General features: G+C 32.5%; 1 protein-coding gene across 1 annotated transcript; it reads left to right on the top strand.

The window, feature by feature from the left end:
• Positions 1-8057: 8057 nt before the first annotated feature.
• On the top strand, positions 8058-15876 carry LOC108988257 (condensin complex subunit 3). The gene is made up of 12 exons (XM_018961471.2): positions 8058-8491; positions 8909-9112; positions 9564-9709; positions 10016-10281; positions 11051-11148; positions 11673-11820; positions 11895-12334; positions 13019-13527; positions 13619-13679; positions 13790-14068; positions 14515-14776; positions 15170-15876. Exons 1-12 carry the CDS (start codon positions 8120-8122, stop codon positions 15487-15489), a joined length of 3105 nt encoding a protein of 1034 aa, XP_018817016.1. The 5' UTR covers positions 8058-8119; the 3' UTR covers positions 15490-15876.
• Positions 15877-22716: the final 6840 nt, after the last annotated feature.

Here is a 22716-nt window from a genome sequence, read left to right as displayed (position 1 = left end):
ATTCAAGATTGAGCTTTGCTACATAACCTCCACCACACTCTACACTTTATATTTTTTTAAATTTTTTAAATTTTTAATATTTTTTTAAAATTTTTTTTTGAGTTTATTCTTTTTAAATTATTTTAAATTTTTTATTCATTATTTATATAATAAATATTTAATAAAAAAAATAATAAAAATAAAAAATAATGTGGAGTGTGAAAATTGTATGAATAGTAAGAAATTGAATAGATTTTTTGTTCAAGATTTTCTATCGCGAGCTTTTCAATTTCATTAACCTGTTTCGGTCAAATGTTCCAAACGGTACCTATAAATTTTGGACGGGCATGGAATATTAGTACGTTTGAAAAGTAATATGGGATTCATATGAGATTAGATGATTTTAAATAAAAAAATAAAATATTATTTTTTAGTATTATTATTATTATTTTAAAAATTAAAAATTAAAAATTATTTATTATATTTTATATAAAATTTAAATAAATTATAATAATAAGATTAAATTATTTTTATATTTAAACGAGAGATTAATATTAAAAAATGCTTACTTACATGTTAATTATGAATGCTGTACTAGCCATAATTATTTTTGTCCTTGATTTTTTAGTGTAGTAAACCAACCTCCCTCCAAAAAAATCTTTGCAAAGTTAAATTTTTAGGCTTCGTTTGGTTATCTAAATTCTCTCAATTCATCTCAATTTATTATTATAATTTTTTTAAATTTTAACATAAAATATAATAAATAATTCAATTTTTTCAAATCTCAAAATAATAATATTATTAAAAAATAATATTCTAATAATATTTTATCATCTCAACTCAATTCAACTCAACTCACTTTAATATCCAAACACAACCTTAATTTATAGTTCCTAAGGTCGTCATCGACTTCGATGGATTCGGAGCAGAGACAGTAGAAGTCGAAGTTTTATTTCATTATTTCGATGATCATGACCATTAATAATATTAATACTTTGCTTCCGGCATAGCAAATAACATATTTATCTTTTATTATATATGACGATTCAGAGCCCCAAAAGGTCACAAGAAAACTCCTCTCGTATATGCGAAGAATCAAGAGGGGAAAACAAATGCATGGGGGTCATGTTCATGAGAATAAGATATAAAAAAAAATGACCAATTCAATCACTACCAATGCAGTCAATTAGGGAACTGATTAATGGCCGATTTGCTACGTCTAATCCTAGCATCCCATGCGTTCTCCGTAATCAAGCCGGCATTTACAAATAAATCATGAAGCAAGTACTTGTGGAATTCTACTGATCTTGACGATCATGTATTTTGCGACATTAAGTGATGGAGACATTTGGTTGCAACGTTGCCAACATGCATGTATATAAGCCTTTTGTTGGGCATCTACCACATGCACCTTAGAGGCCGATCGAATCAACTTTAGCAAATTTGGTGGTGTGTACGTAATATCATGGAGGCTATATATATATCTCTTCCTTATACTTAAAAGCGCCTATCGCCCAATGAACAGTAATGAACAGTGACATCAACAGTAATCACACGGCAAAATCACAAATCCGCAAATCTCGTCCCTCTCTTCTCTGCATCCTCCAATCCAAGCAAAATCAAAGAGGCAAAACCGAAGCAAAACCACAGCAAATCCTCCATAAAATCATCACAAAAATACACGGTAAAATCACAAAATCATCATAAAATTTTCACAAAAATACCACAAATTAACAAAATCACCATAAGGCAAAATCACAAATCCGCAAATCTCGTCCCTCTCTTCTCTGCATCCTCCAATCCAAGAAAAATCAAAGAGGCAAAACCGAAGCAAAACCACAGTAAATCCTCCATAAAATCATCACAAAAATACACAGTAAAATCACAAAATCATCATAAAATTTTCACAAAAATACCACAAATTAACAAAATCACCACAAGGCAAAATCACAAAACCGCAAATCTCGTCCCTCTCTGCATCCTCGAACGAAAACCACAGAGGCAAGACAAAAATACCATAAGGAGATATGGGCGTCCGTGAGGGAATGTGAGCATCCATGGTGGCTCGGCTGGGCGTGAGGACGGCTACGAGAGGTGGTCGGTGGCGAAAGGAGGTCCCGGTGGTGGTACGGTGGCCAGAGGAGGTGGAGCTCCGCCGTGGGTGTGGAGAATCCGTGCAAGAGAGAGGTAGATTTCGTGGGAGCAAACGGCACGGAGATGGAGGCCGAGCTCGCTGGAGGGGATGGCCGGTGGGAGAGGAGACTACTGTGGAGGTGGTGGCGCCGGAGGATGGCGTACGGCGGCGCAGCAGTATCAAATCCATTCGGGTTGTGCACAGCCGAGAGAGAGGAAGAGAGAGCGTGAGAGAGGGAGACCGGTGTGGGGGGACTCGCCGGAGTGAGGTGGTGCCGGTGGAAGAGGCGGTGAGCCTCACCGACGCACGGCGGCGTCGGGCTGGGCAGAGGAAGATTTGGCTGGGAGGAGGGGCAGCGTACCGCGTACGCGTGAGCCGAGGGAGGAGAGAGAGAGGGGAGGGAAAAGTGAGGGAGAAAGGAAAAAATATAAGAGTTTATTCACTTCTTTCATTTTGGGATCTTCAAAATAATTTAACAATAAAAGATTAAAATACTGATTTAAATATACATAAATATAAATTAAATAAATAATAAAATTTTATTAAATATTTTTAAGAAATTAATCTCAATTCTTTATTTTAAATTTTTAGATTTGATCTAACAATAGAAATTTAAACATTAATTTAAACTAATTTAAAATTTAAATAATTAATATATAAATATCATATTATACATAAACTATCAAATTTAATTTATTAAATATTAATCTTCCATCATTAAATAAATGATAAAATTTTACTAAATATTTTTAAGAAATTAAAATTATATAAATAATTAGAATTTTAACATAATTTAAATATGATAATATTCTTAATTAATTAAATTAGGCAAACGTGCGCGGGGGAAAATGTTAGTTTTTAGGTTTTAAATTACAACTCTTCATCTTTAATCTTCAGATTTAATCTAACGATAGAAGTTTAAATATTGATTTAAACTAACATAAAACAAATAATTAAAATATAAATATTCTACCATACACTTAAAATTAACTTTAATTTATAAAATATTAATTTTTCATCATTAAGTAAATGATAAAGTTTTAATGAATATTTTTAATAGAAAATATTTTTAATAGAAAGTTTTACTGAATATTTTTAATAGAAAAAAACTATATAATTAATTTAAATTCTATAATAAATGATGAATATAAATAAATAATAATTTTATTCATATATATTAAATTATTTTAATATTAAAAATTATTATTTATTTATTTTTTTAATTAACCAGACATGGCAAACGTGCTTTGCACGTTAGCCACCACTAGTTTATATATATATATATACACCTTGTGTGTCGCTATCATGCACCTTAATTATATAGTGATGGGGGTAGAAAAACAAAAAAAAAAAATTATATTTATATGTGCATGGACTTTAATTAGATTCTCTTGATCTACGTCGTGGATGATCTCAATTTCAAACGTCAAACATCTAATCATGAACAATATGATGGCAACGGTCTGAACTAAAATATTAATTCTTTAAATACTTATTAATGATGCAAGAGTCCTTTTTTTTTTTTATCTTTTTTTTTTTTAAAGCTCTAAGCTATGTGAGAGCATCTTTAATGAATTAGTCAAAGTTATATTTTTTTTAAATATAAGAGAATTTTAACTTTTAATTATTCAATTTATATAGATATCTACATTGAAATATATATTTTTTATTATATAACAATCAAATAATGTAAGATAAATTTAATTTTAATTATTCATATCAAATTTCTATATTGGATTATTTATTTATTCATTATATAATAATGAGTAATTAATAATTTTAAAAATATTTAATTTTTTAATTTTATCATATTTTATTATTTTACTTATTATATATTAATTAATAATCATATTATAATTAAATTAATATATCACTAACTCAAATTAATATATCAATTATGATAAAATTATGTGATAGAAAGAAAATGAGAGATAAATAATTGATAAAATATGTATTTGATGTATGTATAGTAACTTTTAAATTTGAAAAAATTTTTAAAAGTCACTAACTAAATTTTAAATAATTAGAATATAGTTAATCTATTGTGAACATATTTTACTCTCTAATAATTAAATATCCAATAAATTTAACTTTTAAATAATTTATTTAAGATGCATCACTTTATTTTATTCTTAATTTTTTGCCAGGTGATATGGCCAGCAACTAAAGCCTCGAAGTCAAGAGAAATGCTAGCAAGCCTGAGGGGTCGAAAGGTTTGATCTTATATGATCTCCAAAGGACAAATACTTTTAAAGTTATTTTATTCGATCACTTTAATGTTATGTATATAATTATGGCGTTGCAGCCAGCCCAATATCTTAATATTATATATATATATATATATATATATATACACTCTAACAATAAAGTGACGATTATATAAAAATAACCATACAAATTGATGTTGATTGATGTAATTTATCAGATTATAAAAGTATTATTAATATAAAATAATTTTGACGGATTACATAAAATCACGTTAATTTATAAAAAAAAAAAATTATATAATTTTTTTTGTAACAGTAGTACTCTATATATAATATATATAGCGAAGGTCAATTATCTTATATTGTTATTAATCGCATATTCATGTTTATGATTATAAGTTGAGTGATTGAATAGGAAGAAAGTGAAATATTGTTGATATATATGATGTTTATAGCCAGAATCTGCTCAAATACACGGATTTGAAACTTGGAAGGGCTAGTTTGGACACCGTTTCTCAGATATTCCGATCGGATTTTTTTTTTTTCCAAGAGTTAAAACACTTATTAATTTTAAATTTTTAATATTTTCATTTAATTATTATATAATAATTATTTAAATATAAAATGAAATATAACTTTCTCAAATTTCTAAATAAAATATAAAAAATAATACAACTTTATCAAATTTTATAATAAAAATAATATACAAATAATCTTTTAATAATTATATTCAAATTTGTATGTCATATTTATTAAAATCTAATAAAAAAATATTTATAAAATATTTTATTATTATTTATAAATATTTTAAAATATTATAAGTCTCAAAACAAAATATAAAAGCATTAGTATTAGATTGGTCATTTTATTCTTCAAATTTTGATTAACATGTAGCTTTTTTACTTTTAACTAATCATTCAAAATTTGAAGCCTATATTAGATTAGTCATCACACTCTCTATAATAATAAAATATTATTATTTTTTTATTATTTATATTTTTTAATTAATTTTTATTTTATTTTCATAATCTTCAATAACTTCCAACAAATCATATTCATTTTTATTTTCACAATTTAACAATCTATAATATAATAATATCATATGTATATAGATGGTAATGAATAAAAATATCATATTTACAATATAATAATTTTAAAAAATATTTTTAGACTTGTTATAATTCTTTTCATATTTAAAAAGTATAATAAATTTATTGTAACTTATAATTTAGATAAAAATAATTTAATTAATTTAATATAAAATAAATATAGATAATATTTATTAAATTTAAAAATAAAAAAATATTTGATTAATTCAATATCAACGCTGTGCAATCAATCATTTTTCATTAAATTTCTTAGGAAGAGGCACGAACCTCCAAGGACCAACGACGGGGACTATAGCTAGCTGGCTAACAGTCGTCTGTACGAACTGCGTTGATCTTTACCACTCATCTTAATTTCTTGGAAGATGAAGATAAATCTAACTTGTCGTTATTCACTTCTGATGCAGGACCAACTACTCAGAAGATCAGTACCTTTCCAATGTTTGGCTAGCTTGATGATCGTAGCCATAAATTATTACCCTTTCCTTGTCATGAATGAAATATCAGTAGATAGTAGGGAACATATCAGTATATATATTTTTATTTATTTATATATCAGTAAAAGTTGCAGAAAATCTTATTAGTTGCAAGCCGTATATATGGGTTTTTCTTTGTTTTTGGATAATTAGTATTTAAATGTTGAATTGATTTCAGATGATATGTGAATAATAATAATAAAATAATATAAGACTACTTCACTTACTAAACACAATCTTGTACGATTCGATCGTGCAATAACTTCTAATTGAGTACACGTACAGGCCAAGATATATTTTTTGGACAACATCAACACAACTTGTTAGTATATCTAGTTACACAAGTAGACGTGGGCCATTTGCTTATGGAGAGTTGATGCTCCAGGAAAATGCACTATCTTATAGACAAATTTGTGTGGATAAGGTGATCATAGGATAAGCTATTTATCTCACTATCCTGGGTTGTCTTTTTAATCGATCGCTGGCCTATACATGAGATGCATGGCATCTGATGCTGAGTGATTTGCAGCCTTTATACGTCTAATCTACAGTGCTAAATAATTGTGACAACTTACGAGAAGGTTCAGTACCTGGGTGGTCTAGAAGCGCTTGCATGTGCACTGCATGCTGCAATATTCCAAAGAACATATTCTACTGAAATTTGCCCAATCCAAGAAAAAAAAAAAGAGGGTAACAATGATGCTCTTAAGACTTCTAATTTCAGAGAAAAAGAAAGCTCCTTTTAACTTTTGCTATTGCCTCTTATGTTAAGTGAAAAAGCAAATTTTGAGAAGTAAAAAAATATATTTGTAATCGTGAATTATGCACTCGATCGGCATGTAATCGTTTTAAGAAAAATGAATAAAATATATGATTTATATAAAAAAATTAATTTTTTAATAATAAATTTTATTATTTTTTAAAATAATTACATGATATTTATACACTTCATAATTATACGTAGAATTACTTTTTAGAAAACATATATTCCAAAATTGTGCCTGCAGATTTGGTTGCGAGCCACTACCAAAACTAGTGAGAATATCCAAAAGTTAGCGACTTGTTGCAGCACGGAGTCTAGTAGGAAACCAACTTCAATAATGCAGACCGTGTGGAAAGGCACGGCATAACATATTGATATAGTACTGCTGACATGGACTCCCACTTCGATTCCCATTTGCAGGAAAATTGAAAAACTATTTCTCTCTTTATAGAACCATGAAATCGTATTTTTGGGCATTTGAATTGAATATATAATAATCATTAGAAGGGATTTACATATCAAAAAAGTTTTTTTTTTTTGTTGTTAATCGGGCCGTTAATTATCAAATTATTTAAAATTATTTAATGTCTATGATCATATATTCGGATCGGGTCGGGTCAAAAAACATGGACGGGTTGCTCGGGTCAAAGGGTTTTTTGCACAGGCCTAGATATAACCATCACTTGCTGTAAGTTTCAAATTCTCATATGCACTTAAGGCGTGTTTGGTTACACAAAGTTATCTCATCACATATAATTATTACAATTTTTTTAAAATTTTATATAAAATATAAAAATAATTCAAAATTTTCAAATCTTAAAAAAAAAAAAAATATTATAACAATATTTTATTAAACTCTTATCTCATTTTATCTGTATAACCAAACGAGACATAGGGCAGGTTTGGTACACAAGATAAAATACAAAATTATCATCTCATCTCATCTCATCATTACACATTTTTCAAATCCCCATACAAAATATAATAAACAATTCAATTTTTTCAAATCTCAATACACATTTTTCAAATCCCAAAACAATAATAATATTAAAACATAATATTTTAAATTTTAAAACAAAACACAAAATTCTCATCTTACCCCAAAACCTACACATAGTCTTACTCTTAAGAAGTGTAATGATAATATATTTTCGATGTTATAAATTGGACCAAATGACAAGGGCAACTTCTTGTTTGTTTCTGTTTTTCCGGTGCAACATTTCGATTTGGTAGGATCATAGGCCTAAAACTAGGAAAGCCCATGAACACAAAGAAAAAGGAATGTAGCGTGCATTGTAGCCCATAAAAAGTAAGAGACCGTAGTCATCCGCCTCTTCGAACTTTGGAGTCCCGCTCGAATTCAAAACGAAAAGACACGAAAACATGTCAACTAGACCCTCAGATCCAACTTGACATTGACGAAGTGAGAGAGAGAGAGAGAGAGAGAGAGAGTAATGGCTGGGGAGACAGAGGAAGAGAATCGACTGAAACACAAAATTGCGAAAATCTTGGACGAGGCCCGGACATCCTTCGCCACCCACAACCGAAAGCTCAAGGAGCTCTCAGCCGTCCAATCAAAATCTTCGTCCCCACTCCACTTCTTTTCTGCCTTCTCCAAAATCCTGATCCCCCTATTCACGTTCCAGCGACGCATCGCCTCCACTGAGCGTATCGTACGCTTCGTTTCTGTCTTTGCCGGCACCCGTGACCCCAACAATGCCTCCGATTGCGACGCGTTTCTGGCGGAATTTCTCAGGTTCCTTCTAAATGCTGCCACAGCGGCCAACAGGACCGCAAGGTTTCGTGCCTGCCAAATTGTTTCCGAGGTATGGTGTAGATTTTGCGTGCCTTTTGGTTTCTGGGAATGTGTAGTACGAGAAATTATGATATTTTGGGTCTTGAGGTATTCTTCCTCTCTGATGAAAATTGCTTCCAGAAAGTTCCTCAAATGGGTTTTAATCGGTCGACTGGAATTGCACCTAGAGTATATTATTAATGATATCTCTCCTTACTTGTAATTGCCAATGCTGGTCTCTCTTTAAAATCCTACTTTGAGAAAGTGAAACCAGTCTTGCTTTTTCTAGTGACATTAGAATCAACAGCTTTAGGTCTTGCACAGTATTTAAGGATGTGAGTGATAGATCTTTTTGGCAGTCCAAATTTGCTTCTTACCAGAGCTTTCATAGTAACTTCTTAGGATCTCAATTTTGTCCTTATATTGGATGAAATCCCTGCACTTGTAGATTATCATGCGGTTGCCAGATGATGCTGAAGTGAGCGATGAACTATGGGACGAGGTGATAGAATGCATGATGCTGCGCGTGAGGGACAAGGTCCCCGTTATCCGTACATTTGCAGTCAGGGCTCTTTCCCGCTTTGCAAATGATGGTGAGAACAGCGATATTCTAGATTTATTTCTTGAGGTGCTTCCCCTAGAACAGAATGCGGTGAGTTCCCATAATGTTCCAATAAATACTTTTGCTGGTGCTGACTTAGTTGAAAATTAGGTCTCTTGCAGCATGTTGGTTTAAGAATGAATCTATAAATTTTCTGCTTGCGGAAAGCGTGATAACCGGTGTCCCTGCACTTTTATGTTTCGGCTCTTGATTTTCATTTATTTGCTTTAAATATGTGCACAAGAGGATGCAATGATGCAATGCATTTTTTTGTATGTCGGCAGTGGAACTTAAAACTATTACAAGACTTCTGTTTGTTGTTTGTTGGAATTAAGCGCTTCCTCTGTCCCACATTGACTGTATATTATAACTCCTCTAGATATTCTAAAATATTCGAGTTTTGGAAAATTCATAGCATGTTCTTGTTTAATTTTGAACAATACTCTATTTTATTTGTGTGTGTTTGGCGCTTCCTGTCTATAATGCCATGGCATGTTTGCAGGAAGTTCGCAAGACAATAGTACTATCATTGCCTCCTTCAAATGCGACATCACAAGTAATAGTTGATTGCACTGTGGATGTGAGTGAGTCAGTTCGCAAGGCAGCATACTGTGTTCTCGCTAGTAAATTTCCTCTTCAAAGCCTAAGGTAAATCTATGGTGTAAACCGTAACTGTAATGTACCTTTCTCTCATTTCTTTACCTCAAGGTAAACCATTTACGTTGACTAGTAATAGACTGTCTTCGGTATAGATACTCTGTGTTTCCATTCAATTGCAGTAATTTATAGTCTTTTGAGTAATTCGACAATGGAATCTATATACTGAGTACCTAGTTTGTGCGTTTTAGTTTTTACATCTGTGTGGTGTTTCGGTTATCTCTTCTCACTGAACACTCCACAGGTTTGGAGTCTTTACTTACTTTCTTTTATCAATTTCTTTGCTTTGTTTTGTAGTATAAAGCTCCGAACGATAATTCTTCAGAGAGGACTTGGTGATCGTTCTCTAGCCGTCTCAAATGAGTGTTTAAAGTTAATGAAAGATGAATGGCTTATTAAATGCTGCAATGGAGACCCTGCAGAACTTCTCAAGTATCTCGATGTTGAAACCTATGAATTGGTTGGGGATGCTGTGATGGGGGCTTTGTTAAGAGCTGGTTTAGTTAATCTACGTGATGGTGGAAGTATTCAGCAAAACATATCGACGGCTGATGGAATGGAAGGTTGAGCTTTGTCTTATTTATACTTAACTAATCATAATCGTACGACTTTGTATAATTGGTTGATTTAGAGTGCCAGTTTGCTGGACGAAGTAGTTGTGGCTCCTGACATGAGATTGTTAATATAAGCACATATCTTCAATAGACCCTTTACTTACACACCAACTCGAAGAATTAATTTGGCATCTACAAAAAAATAGAATTTCAGGCTTGGAGAACTGTCCATGAAGAAAATATCCTTAATGCTCTTCAAACCTACGTGGTTTGAAAGATAGAACATGAGGAAGCCTTTTGATATTCATTCAACTGAAATAGATGGCCTAGGGACAGGGGTAAAGTGGCTAGAGTTTTTGCTTTATATTCTGAAGAGATTTGTTGAACGTATCAGATTCTACCTATTAACCTATGTGCCTCTACTGATCATCAAGATAAACACCAAAGAGGCACTGTACCAACAGCAGAGCAACCACAGCACTTAGAATAGCACTTTACGAATTGTATTGTATTATGTTATTTCTCTACTGTTGTATAACAAATTTGTTCTTTCCTCTCTCTCTCTTGTAAAGTCTATATATAGATCACTGTTGGCATAATGAAAAGCACGGAGGAAAGTTTCACAGTTCTGTTATTCTAACACCTGCCGTAGTGGTGTCCTATGGCTACCAGAACTGCTCAAGTCAAAATGTTCACTGTTTTATGGCTTATGATTTGAGGGCATTAGAAGTCAACTCGTCAATTATATTATCCTTATGCTTTCCCATATTGATTTTAGGGGACTCAGTGCGTCGCATCCCAAGCATCCAGCTAATGGAAGCAGAGGTTTCACTTTATTGGAGGACTGTATGCAGGCACTTGCAAACTGAAGCACACGTGAGTCTATGTTTCATGTTTCAAAACTATTCTACCTTTTGTTGACATAATTTTCTCATTTCTTTGGGGGGACTTGGGGAAATGAGTGTGAGACTATGAGGTTTACAACAAGGCTACAAATCGGATAGGTTGGAGAGGGAGAGAGTTTAATCTGGCTAAGCTGAGAAAAAAACACTCGGCTAACTTCTAAGGCTTTCATGTGCGTGCTAATGTTTCTGAGCTTAAGGCCTATCTGTATATGTTAAATCATTTCCAGTATTCTCGTGCTGAAACGGCTGGAATTTGTGTTAATATTATTGGTTGGAATGTCCTAGTTTACTTGGGAAGATAAATTTCTACGGCAAAAATGTTACTAGTAGTACCGATAAAAGTCTTCATAAAAATAAAGCAGCTGGAGTTAACAGATTTTGGTGTTTGTAGCATTTCTCGTGGTTACAAAATTGTGATCAATTCTTGAAGTTAGATGTGCCAAGTATACTATACCTCTATCCGATCGTGTATGAATTTTTACTCTGCTTCAACAGGCAAAAGGCTCTGATGCTGCTGCCACAATGGGCACTGAAGCAGCAGTATATGCAGCAGAAGCTTCAGACAATAATGACCTTCTCGAGAGAATTCTTCCCTCAACAGTTTCTGATTTTATAGATTTGGTGAAAGCTCATATTGATGCTGGTGGGTGTAAGTTCATCTGGTTGACATGGGAGTGAATCACATACATCAGTCTTAATTGGAGCTACTTTATGCAGGACCGAATTATCGCTTTGCATCTCGGCAGCTGCTATTGCTTGGTGCAATGCTTGATTTTTCTGATTCCACAAACAGAAAGGTTGCTGGAACTTTTGTGCAGGAACTGCTGCACAAACCTCTTGAGCATGAAGTGGATGATGATGGGAACGTTGTTGTCATTGGAGATGGAATAAATCTTGGTGGAGACAGAGAATGGGCTGATTCAGTGTCTGGGCTGGCAAAGAAAGTCCATGCTGCCGATGGTGAATTTGAAGCTGTTGTTCTTGGGGTGGTGGAAGAACTTGCTCGGCCTTGCAGGGAGCGAACAGCAGATGTTATGCAGTGGATACACAGCCTTGCAGTGACTGGTCTTCTCTTGGAAAATGCAAAATCTTTCCGCTGGCTTCAAGGACAGGCTATTGAACCTGCTGAACTACTGCGATCTTTACTGCTTCCTGGGGTAATGCATTTATTTTGTCAGTATTCTATTTTTTTTTTTTACCTATTTACAAAAATTGTTGGTTACCTGTTTGGGACGAAAGCTACCGCCTCACCCAAACTCCGATAGTCCGAAAAGAAATAATACTTGCATCAGTCCGTGTTTGAGATAATCTAAAATACATCATAGTAAAATCCTTACAACAAAATCTACTTTCCTCTCATTTCACACATTTTATTTTTGAAATTCTGCTCTCTCCTCCCCCACCCTCACTGCTCGAATTCGAATGATTCGATGGATGGCGAGACAGAGAGAGCGAGAGAGAGGTGGAGGGTTTGGCTGGCTGGAAGGAGCTCGGGAAGGAGTTGCGATGCCAATGGAGGAGCTCGAATGATTCTTGTCATTTCATGATATTAATTGGAAATTATTTGCTATATTTAATTGTCAAGTAATCATTCAATATTACATCATAAACGTTTAAATATGCGATTAAATGAACTCTTTGTTATTTAAATATCTATTCATTGTAAGAAATAAAGAATAAATCACATTGGTCTAAAAAGAAGGAACGTATTTCATTTTCTTAATGTGACAATTAACCTTCCTACAATTTTTTTTTTTTACCTACCGTCGTATGCTTTCGATGCAGTTGCTCCAGACCTTGAAGTGTCCATATAACATACTCAAGGATTTTTTTTTGAGCAGGCAAAGCATGTTCACTTCGATGTGCAGAGGATTGCTGTCCGGTGTCTTGGGCTTTTTGGTTTGTTAGAAAAGAAGCTAAGTGAGGAACTAGTAAAGCAGTTGACACTTTCTTTTGTTAATGGTCCAGCTTCAGTTAGTGTTGCAGCTAGTAAGTCTTTAATAGATCTTGGGTTGTGGCATGAACCACGTGAAGTTGATAGGGCCTTGGGGAAGGATTTTTCATACCCAGATGATAAGAAGGCTTTTGTTCCTGTGAATTTATCTGATATAGATGAAGTTTTAAACGTTCAAATGCTTGATCTTTTGTATGCTGGAATGGAAAAAGATGACTGGGACAACTCGTTATCAAGTGATGAATATGAGTCTGTACAAGCTATTATTGGGGAGGGATTTGCGAAGATTCTTCTGCTAAGTGAGAACTATCCAAGCATACCAGCTTCCTTACATCCCTTTCTCTTGGCCAAGCTCATTAATTTGTATTTTAGCAATGAAAGAAAAGACCTGCAGAGGTAGGCGGGTTATGTACCTATGCATTTTTAATTACTTTTTTCTGCTTTATGAGGATAACCATGTGTCTTAATTACTTGGCTTCTTGACCAGGTTGAAGCAATGTTTATCTGTTTTCTTTGAGCATTATCCGTCTCTTTCTGCCGCTCACAAGGCAAGTAACACAAATAATCTAGATATGATGTGTATGATATATGTATCGCTAATAATTATGGATGAACTCTTTAATATTTACGGCCCATATATTTGGTTCTGTAAATGCAGAAATGTTTATCCAAGGCTTTCATTCCTGTCATGCGTTCAATGTGGCCGGGCATCAATGGAAATGCTGGGTTGCCTACATTGATCGTGTCTAATATGCGTAAGCGTGCAGTACAAGCATCGCGTTTCATGCTGCAGATGATGCAGGCTGCATTATATGAACGGGAAACTGCAAATGAGGATGACAATGGGAATAGGGAACTACCGGAAGTACTAAATGGTTCTCTAGAACCTCCACTTGAGTGCGGTGAAGAGGGGCTTGCAATACGCATTGCTGTTGAGGTAAAGTTTTTACAAACTATTAGATTCAGACCTACAAGGTTACATTTGACCTTGCTTAAGCTCCCACTCTTGTTATGGATATCTTTTAGGATTGTGAGTGGGCTGTATCTGGATGGAGTCTATGTTTTACTATGAATCTTGTAGTCATTGATCCAAACGTACAAGTTACATCAAGCCTCTAAAGTAGATGGATGTTTGGGAATGCCTTTCCCTAATGGCACGTTTGGTATGCAGAATCAAAATAAGATAAAAGAATTGCTATTCATCGGCTTGGTTGTGGAAATGGATAACCCTGAAGCAGTAAATAATTTCTTATAGTATGTAGAGTATAACTATGTTGGTCGGTCCATGTGTAAATCCGTCGGTATGGATGTCCTTCGAAAGAATCCTTCAATTGAATCTTTGCAGGCTTCAAACTTATAGATTTTTTTTAATATTTTGTTTAGGCGACAGGCTTCCAAATGAAGAAGACAGCTGCAGAGAAAACATATGTTTCAGCACTATGTAGAATACTGGTCTTGCTCCGTTTTCGGTCATCAGAACAGGGGGCAATAAAGTTAATGAGGAGGCTTCTAAGTCATGTGGCTGGATCTGTCTCAGCAGAGAAGGATCTTGTGAAGGAACTGAAGCGAATAGCTGAACACCTAAAGTCAGTAGATACAGACCCAGATCAGGAATTGTTGCAAGATGAAGCTAATCTTATCTTGGGTAAAAACCTTTAAATTTTCTGCAGAAGAGCTAGGGAAAAAAAGTTCTTTATTAATATTTCGTCTCTTATGGTAACTTAACTTTTCTATCGGGTAAATTATTCCAAAAATTTATAACAAAGTAGAAGGGGGTGCCTTTAATGGGAATGACTTCCTGAGTTTTTCCACGTTGATATAGATTTCATATGCCAACAAACACCATCTGGACTCCCACTTGCTTTATATGGTAGTATACTTGCTGTAAGCCTAACATGGAAGTGGTGGGAGCAAATTTAAGTTACTTGTCCAGTTCACTTACCTTGTATTTTAAAGTTTAACGTGTTAGCTGTATTTTGTGACCCATATTGGAACATAATCCATAATCTATATGATTCTTTACCCCTTTGTGTTGTAGGTAGGTTAGATCTAGACTTAAACCTGGACATTGCTGTTTCAATGCCACAAACTCCAGCTCCACGCTCAACGAGACCACCACCCCGTTCCAGGAGACGGGTGCGGCTTGAAGAGGCCTCTTCTGATGAAGAAGTTCCATCCAATTCTGTTCCTACTGTTGCTGCCACAATAAGCACGCGCTCACAGAGGGCAAGTAAAACTGCAGCTTTGACCAAGATGACTGCCAGCAGATCCATCAGGATGGATGCTGATGACGAAGAAGACTCTGAAGTGACATCTGAGGAAGATTCTGACGAGTCGGGTGAAATCGCGAACGTGTAGCTTGACACGACAGTTCCCTCTCCCAATGAGATGTATCTGTTCACCAAAAGTAATATATGTAGTTGTATGATTAGTATTTAGGCTGCTGTTTTTGTAGTTTGTACAGATGGTGCATTCGACTTATATGCAAGTGTGTTTCAGGAGTTGGGGTTGGGAATGCTACGTTTGGCAATGCCTTAAAAGATTGGTCTTTTGCCCTGTACATGCTAGGTCATGAGCTCTTAGATTATCCCCTTCTTTTTCTTCGAGGGTTTGTGATGTATTTTAGCAGGGTGCTGAATTTCTTTGAATGTTTTGACGACGACCTCTGGGAAGTTCATTGATTAACTTGGTTAAAACTGAAATGAGTGATCAGCAGGCTTTCATTTTGTAGTCTGCAACACAGAAGGCCCATTGTTCTCCCTCATGCTTGTCCTTGTCCAATTGTAAATTGAAAAAAAAAATAATAATAGAAGACATTTCATAATCTGCTTTTGTCAAATTTGATATCATATAAAATTTAAAAATTTTTATTTATTATCTTCACACCATAAACCAGTAACACCACGCATAACTTTTTAATTTTTTTTCTCTTATTAAATGTGGTATATCAAGGGGTAAAACCGGTTTGGTCCGGTCAGATTTTGGATAAAATCTAAGACCGAATTGATATGTACCGATTTTACATTTTTCAAAATCGATTATATCTTAATTACTCTTCTAAACCAGTACTTCTGATTTTGCCGACTTTTTAATTTTTTTAAAATATAAAAAATATATAATAAAGTATTACTTCTTATGATAAAATGTTATTAATAACTTAATATATATATATATATATTATATTTAAAGCATATGATCGATTAAATTTTCATCTTTATGATTAAAATTTTATTTTATAAATTATAATAACATTATCTTTTATATAATTATATTAATAACATATAATCAAATAAATTACAAATGTTCATATTTAAAATTAATATTTTATGATATAATTTATAAATTATAAAATGAAATTATTTTATATATAATATATAATTATATATAAAAAATTAATATATAATTATATATTATATATAAAACTTATATATATAAATATTTTATATAATATATAAATATAATTTTTATATATATATTTTTTACAATCGGACCGGACCGGATCCGACTAGTTTTCATAATGAAAAATGATAGGATTACTACTCTATTACTACTCATTTACTACTTTTTTTGTATTTGAATTTTTTTATAATTTTTTATTTTACTTAATAGTTAAGGAAGTGATAAATAGTAAGTTTATATATTTTTTTAATTTTTTCTTAATGATTAAGGATGTTAAAAAAATACTTAAAATAAAATGATAAAAAAATAAAAACACTACAAGTAGTAGATGGGTAGTAAATAGGTAGTAAGCCTATCACTACCCTTTTATAATATAGGAACTAGTTCTAGACTGGACCCGTTTTTCGATTTAAATTTACACTCTTAGATACATGGATGATGAGTAGGATAACACAATTAATTTTGAAAAGAATAAAAAAACATTTTAAAAATAAAAAAAATATAGTGTGTGGAAATAATAAATAATAAAACTTATAAAATTTAGCACAACCACAGGCTAATAAATCTATAAAACATAACAAGTACCAGCCAAGCTTGCAGAATTTCGTATTTACCTTTTTGAAGTGTTCTTTCAAACTTTGGAGGTGGTATTATTTATTTATTTATTTATTTGGAGATGGATTCTCAATTCTATTTGGGAAGAAGGGGTTCTCAAACTGTTGGGGATCCATCCCTCCATTCGTCCCTGATTTGATAATGTGTGCATGTGTGGTACGTATAATACTGACAATTGCAACCAATAACACCATTTCAAAGGGCCTCATGTTGGTGGGTTATACGTATAAATTAACATCAGAAACGTTAGAATAAAATTATTTATTTGTTATCAGTTATAAATAATTATTTGTATAGCAAATAACTCGTTGTTTATTTTTCTTACAGTGATCAGAGTAGGAGTCTATATCAATTGAAAACCGACCAAATCGGTAATGCAAATCATTTGGGTATGAAAGCCGTTGATTTAGAGCCACAAGAAAAGTCACCAATTAAGTTTAGATTGAAGTTAGGTCGACCTCTCCCAGGCCCATCACCAAAGCAATACGAGTCGACCGACGCAACCAAATTTGGTCCGCCGATAGAGCGAAGGGTCAACATGACCACTTTTATTACAATTTATAGAAGTCGATCGTGAAAATCATCAAATTAATGAAACCCATCTCCCTCAGTCGACTTCTCTCCTCTCCTTTTTGCATTAAAACGAGATCAAGAAGTAGTAGTAGTAGTGGTCCTAGTGGATGTCACGTACGTAAAGGTGCGCGCAAGTGCGTGGATGCGACAAAGCAAATGGCCATTTTGCCAATAGATCACGACTTGGTTGCAATTCTCTTATCACCGCTGATCATGCACCTCGCCACTCAAGAGGATAAAAAAAATATGGCTCTATCTCGAGTTAGGTTTCAAAATATTATAAGGTTCTAAACAACGGTAGTGGTGGAAAATCTTTTGAAAAGATATCAAAAATTAATGTTAAAACATATGTGGCCGCACCATTTTGTGGGTTGTTTTGTCTCATGATCTAGTCTAAGGTCCATGACGACATACATATGTTTGGCATTTGTCTGATTAACTAGTTTCTAGTTATGGGCCATGCATGCATGGAAAAATAGTATATATTTTGTCAAGTAATATTGTAAAAGCGTGTTACGTCAAGTTACAGACTGAACGCGTGGACAAATATAACACGATATTAATTTCCTACTAGAATATATATATATATATATGTATATGTTACTTGGAATCAGGTAGGTCAACCACCTTAATTCGATGATGATGGGGCGGGCAATGTTCTTTGGATATAAAGTCGTTTTCTTTGTATCAAGTACATTCCGGCCAAGATTTTGACGAACGCATGATGAACATATGAATTTCAATGTAGAGAGATATTTCATATATAGTACGTACTGCCTATGAACAAAACCAAAACCTAACATATATGTAGAGAATCGTAGTTACTTTTGCTTTGCCCTTTAATTTCGTGTCGTTATTTTTCAAATCACTGCATATAATATGCATTAGCGAAATCAAGAATTGTTTCTTTTCGATCGACGCGCAAACTCTGACGACTATTGGGCACAAGATCAGATTGAGGCATTTCTTTTATTTTTATTTTATTTTTGGGGAGGGGGAGACTGTGACGGTGAACATTAATGGCACATAATTAGCCACATTGAACTAGCTAGCTAGCTAACGTCATATGAATTTCTTGGTAAACAAGAGACTGATCATGTAATATTAAATAATAGATAATATAATACAATGTTAGGACCCTGCATGCATGAAAAATAGTGCATTGAAGGGAAAAAACGGGCTGAAACAAACCAAAACAACAGTGTGCATGCATTACGCATGCACCTTATGCGCGACCACGACAGAAGATTCCTTTTCTAAGTTTTTTTTTTCTTAATTTAATTTAATGGTGTAATTAATGCAAGATAGATATATAAAATAAACGTTCATGTTCGTTTAAATATTTGGATCAATATTAAAAAAGAAATATATAATAATGATTTTAATTAAAAACAATATTATACAACCTACCTAAAATATTATCTCACCCATTATCCTCTATATATATAGTATATTCAATAGACATTGTTTTTTTTTACTGTTTTGGACGGACAAACGTTGAAGTCTTAATTAGTGTAATAAGATTCCCACCTCGATACTAAATTACTAATCATGATAACTAAATTAGAAGAATGATTAATGTAACATGATGTTGGTCGACCAACAACGTTGGTAGGCCCAAACATGCATATACACACATGATGATATATTGGAGATAAACATTTTAATATAATGTAGTACTGTTTCAACCTATTACTCATGAATTAAGACTTTCTTAAATAAATTAATTGGCGATCACTTCTGGTACTGTAGAATATGATATAAATTATATATGAAGGAGAGGAATACGGTTGTTGCATAGCTTTACATGTGACGATCGTGCAGATCGATGCTCTCGATATATATATGGTCAATCGAATACGAATAATAAAATGTAATATTAATATTGTTTCACTTTGATCATATGTGTCTGTGTCATGTGTCATGTTTGTATGTATTTATATTATATTCCTTGAGAAGGGAGAAGCTAAAGTACTACTTTATAATTAATAGGTCGATGCTTAACTAATTTTCTAATAACTTACAATTAGTACTATAATATGTTAGCATCTTTTTTTTTTAATCAGGATTCCCTAGCTTCAATTATATATATGCTCTAATCATTTTTTTTTTTTTATAACTGAGAGAGATACACTAAGAGAGGATATAATTTTAGGGAATCTTAATCCCATTGATTAAAAAAACTTTATATATATATATATAAAATCATATTTAAATTTTATAGGACTTATGCATGGAAATTTGAGCCTAATTAAACATCATGTACTCGCTTTGATCATATGCAACATATATTATATCGTTTGTTTGTGACGAACTATTTACGATAAGAATAATTATTTATATTGAGAATGAACTCATTTTTGTAGAAAACAATTATTTTTATAATATATATAACTGACTACTAATAAATATTTTTTTTTATAGTATCCGCAAGCTTTCGTGAATAAGTTTTCTAAAAGTACTTCTATAGAAAATGTGCATGCTTTGTTAGCTTCACATTCAACGAATGCTAGATAAATGCATGGTATATGAGGAAGTTTTGTGGCATGCAAGGAGTCGTACGTATAGTATAGTATCATGTCAACGCGCGATAACATAATCAACTAGTTCACATTTATAGATATTGAATCGGTGTACGTATATATATATATATATAAATCAATATTAAAAATCACATCCCACCGACCAATCGTGTATCACAAAAAAAGGCTTTTTTTTTAACGATAAAATAAAATATTTCTACCAACAAGACGCCAGCTTCTACATTAGACATCTACAGTAGTATTGACATGATCAAATATATTCTAAGGACTTGAGAATTATACAAATAATAAAAAAGAAAAAAAACTTGTCATAAATTTCTCAATGGGTGGGCGGGACATTGAAACTGCGCGCGCAATGACCATGCTTTTCCTGCATGTTAGGCGTCAGCCCGTCCTTTTCGGTGCAAAGGACGAAACAGCTCCACCATTCATCATGACTTAGAAGATGAATAAATATAGATAAAAATTAGTATTAAGAGTATTTATTTTGCATACATAATATGGTATCATCTAGATCACGTATCTCTCTAAATGAGTGTTAAAAACAATCAATTAGAAGCAGCCACATAATAAGTATAAAATGTACACTGTTATAATGACTTCTCTCTAATATTACTCTTTAGAAGATTACTCATCAGTTCATCACAAATGGAAGTTTCTTCTCTTTCTAATGGGGATTGACTCGTGATATTTCATTCCTAAAACTTACTTTAGATTTACCAAAACTTTGAATAATTAAAGAAACAAGGAGCTGGTCGGGTAATATATATATATATATATATAGAAAAATAAAGAAATTATAATTATATCTTCTTAGACTTCGAACAATGCTTTATATTTTACGACATTTTGTGCTGCCTAAAAGCATTTGGCTGGATAAATTAACAATCAGATCATGATTGAAACGCGCATTTAGTAATTTCTAGAAATTAATTAGAGGCTCAAAAATTCATAAATCAGCTAGCAGAACTAATTACTCCTAAATGTTTTTTTACTTTAAATATTAATCACACGTACGTACGTACTTGTTGAATTATGGGTATAATTGTTCATGAATGTCAAACGAATTACACTTTGTTGATATATAGACGTTTGAGGATGACTTTGTTTCTGAGTTATTCTTGCTGGCATCACCGGAATCCATTGAAAAGTATGAAAATGATCGTTGAAAACAAGTACAATTCGGGATGCATCTCATGGATGACTTCTTCATCACCCTGCATGCATATATATATATATATATATATATAGATCGACCGTCCTGATCTGTCGGTAATGCTCCTGTAGATTTAATAACCATTCCTATATATATTGGGCTGTTAAATTAACAATTCAAATCAACTGATAGAGTACCCATGATCGCCCATGTGCATACTTTCAATTTTTGTTTATTAATTAATATTTCATTTTTCTTACTAAAAATCTGTTTATTATAAATATCATAAGACTCAAGTACTCAGATCTAATTAATTGATCAATCAGGACGTTGCATTTTCCTTATAATTTTGACCTATTACAGATCAATGCGTGTCTCTCATCCAATTAATAGATATATCTAATTTAAAACTAAACTCAAATCATTTCGGCCAATACATATAATATTAATTTCATCCCTAAAAAAAAGGATTACTTAATTATACTACTTAATTAATTACTAGCTATATGGTCGAGACAAAACATTAATTATTTTGATGACTATATATGAAATCAGCCATGCATGTTAGCATGGAATTTATAATATTTAAGGATCAACATGACCATCCCATTTGAAAAATAATATTCCAATAGCCAAGTACTAGTACTGTAAATATCTCATTAATTTTCATGCGATCACGATCAATAATTTCGATACCATGATGCTCATGTACAACTAATTTTGGGATACGATATATGATGGATCATTAGTACTAATGAAAACTCATGTCTTGATCACTAGAAATTTCTTGTCTATCCCGCTTAATTTTAAGGTAATATATATATATATATATATATATATATATATATATATATATGATCACTAGCAAATGAATAAGGCGGCAGATCAATCGCCTATTATTATACACACACGTCGGCAATAAGCGTATGATATTCATATATGACCACCGATTGATGCAGGGAACATTAATTTTATCACGTGAAAATCGTGCAAAGAATTGTTCCATTGACGATGCATCGATTTTGACTTTCATGCATGTGAATATATAATTAATTGGCAATGAGAACTGCCAAGACTTTGTATTAATTTTTGTCAATTTGATGTTAATGGTCAGGATGCTGCATGGATCATTCGAATTAGTTGATAATTGCTTCTAGAAAACGGGAATTAATCAGTTTGCTTTTACACTGAATTTTCATACATTTCCGCTTCATGATGAGTCACACGTACGACTTCGGTCCTTAACTTCTTCTAATTCTGCTCAAAGGACGTACCGACGTGCAGAGTACGTGTTTACAT

Source organism: Juglans regia, chromosome 1, assembly GCF_001411555.2.
Source record: "Juglans regia cultivar Chandler chromosome 1, Walnut 2.0, whole genome shotgun sequence".
Lineage (NCBI taxonomy): Eukaryota > Viridiplantae > Streptophyta > Magnoliopsida > Fagales > Juglandaceae > Juglans > Juglans regia.
The sequence above is the reverse complement of the archived record's forward strand: the minus strand, read 5'-3'. Positions and strand labels throughout refer to the sequence as shown.

What these genes read in the sequence shown, in the direction of transcription:
- LOC108988257 (XM_018961471.2), top strand. Translation starts at nt 8,120, where the DNA reads ATGGCTGGGGAGACAGAGGAAGAGAATCGACTGAAACACAAAATTGCG. An exon ending in TTCCCCTAGAACAGAATGCG is followed by an intron (nt 9,113 to 9,563) that starts GTGAGTTCCCAT and finishes GCATGTTTGCAG; the next exon opens with GAAGTTCGCAAGACAATAGT. An exon ending in GAAAGAAAAGACCTGCAGAG is followed by an intron (nt 13,528 to 13,618) that starts GTAGGCGGGTTA and finishes CTTCTTGACCAG; the next exon opens with GTTGAAGCAATGTTTATCTG.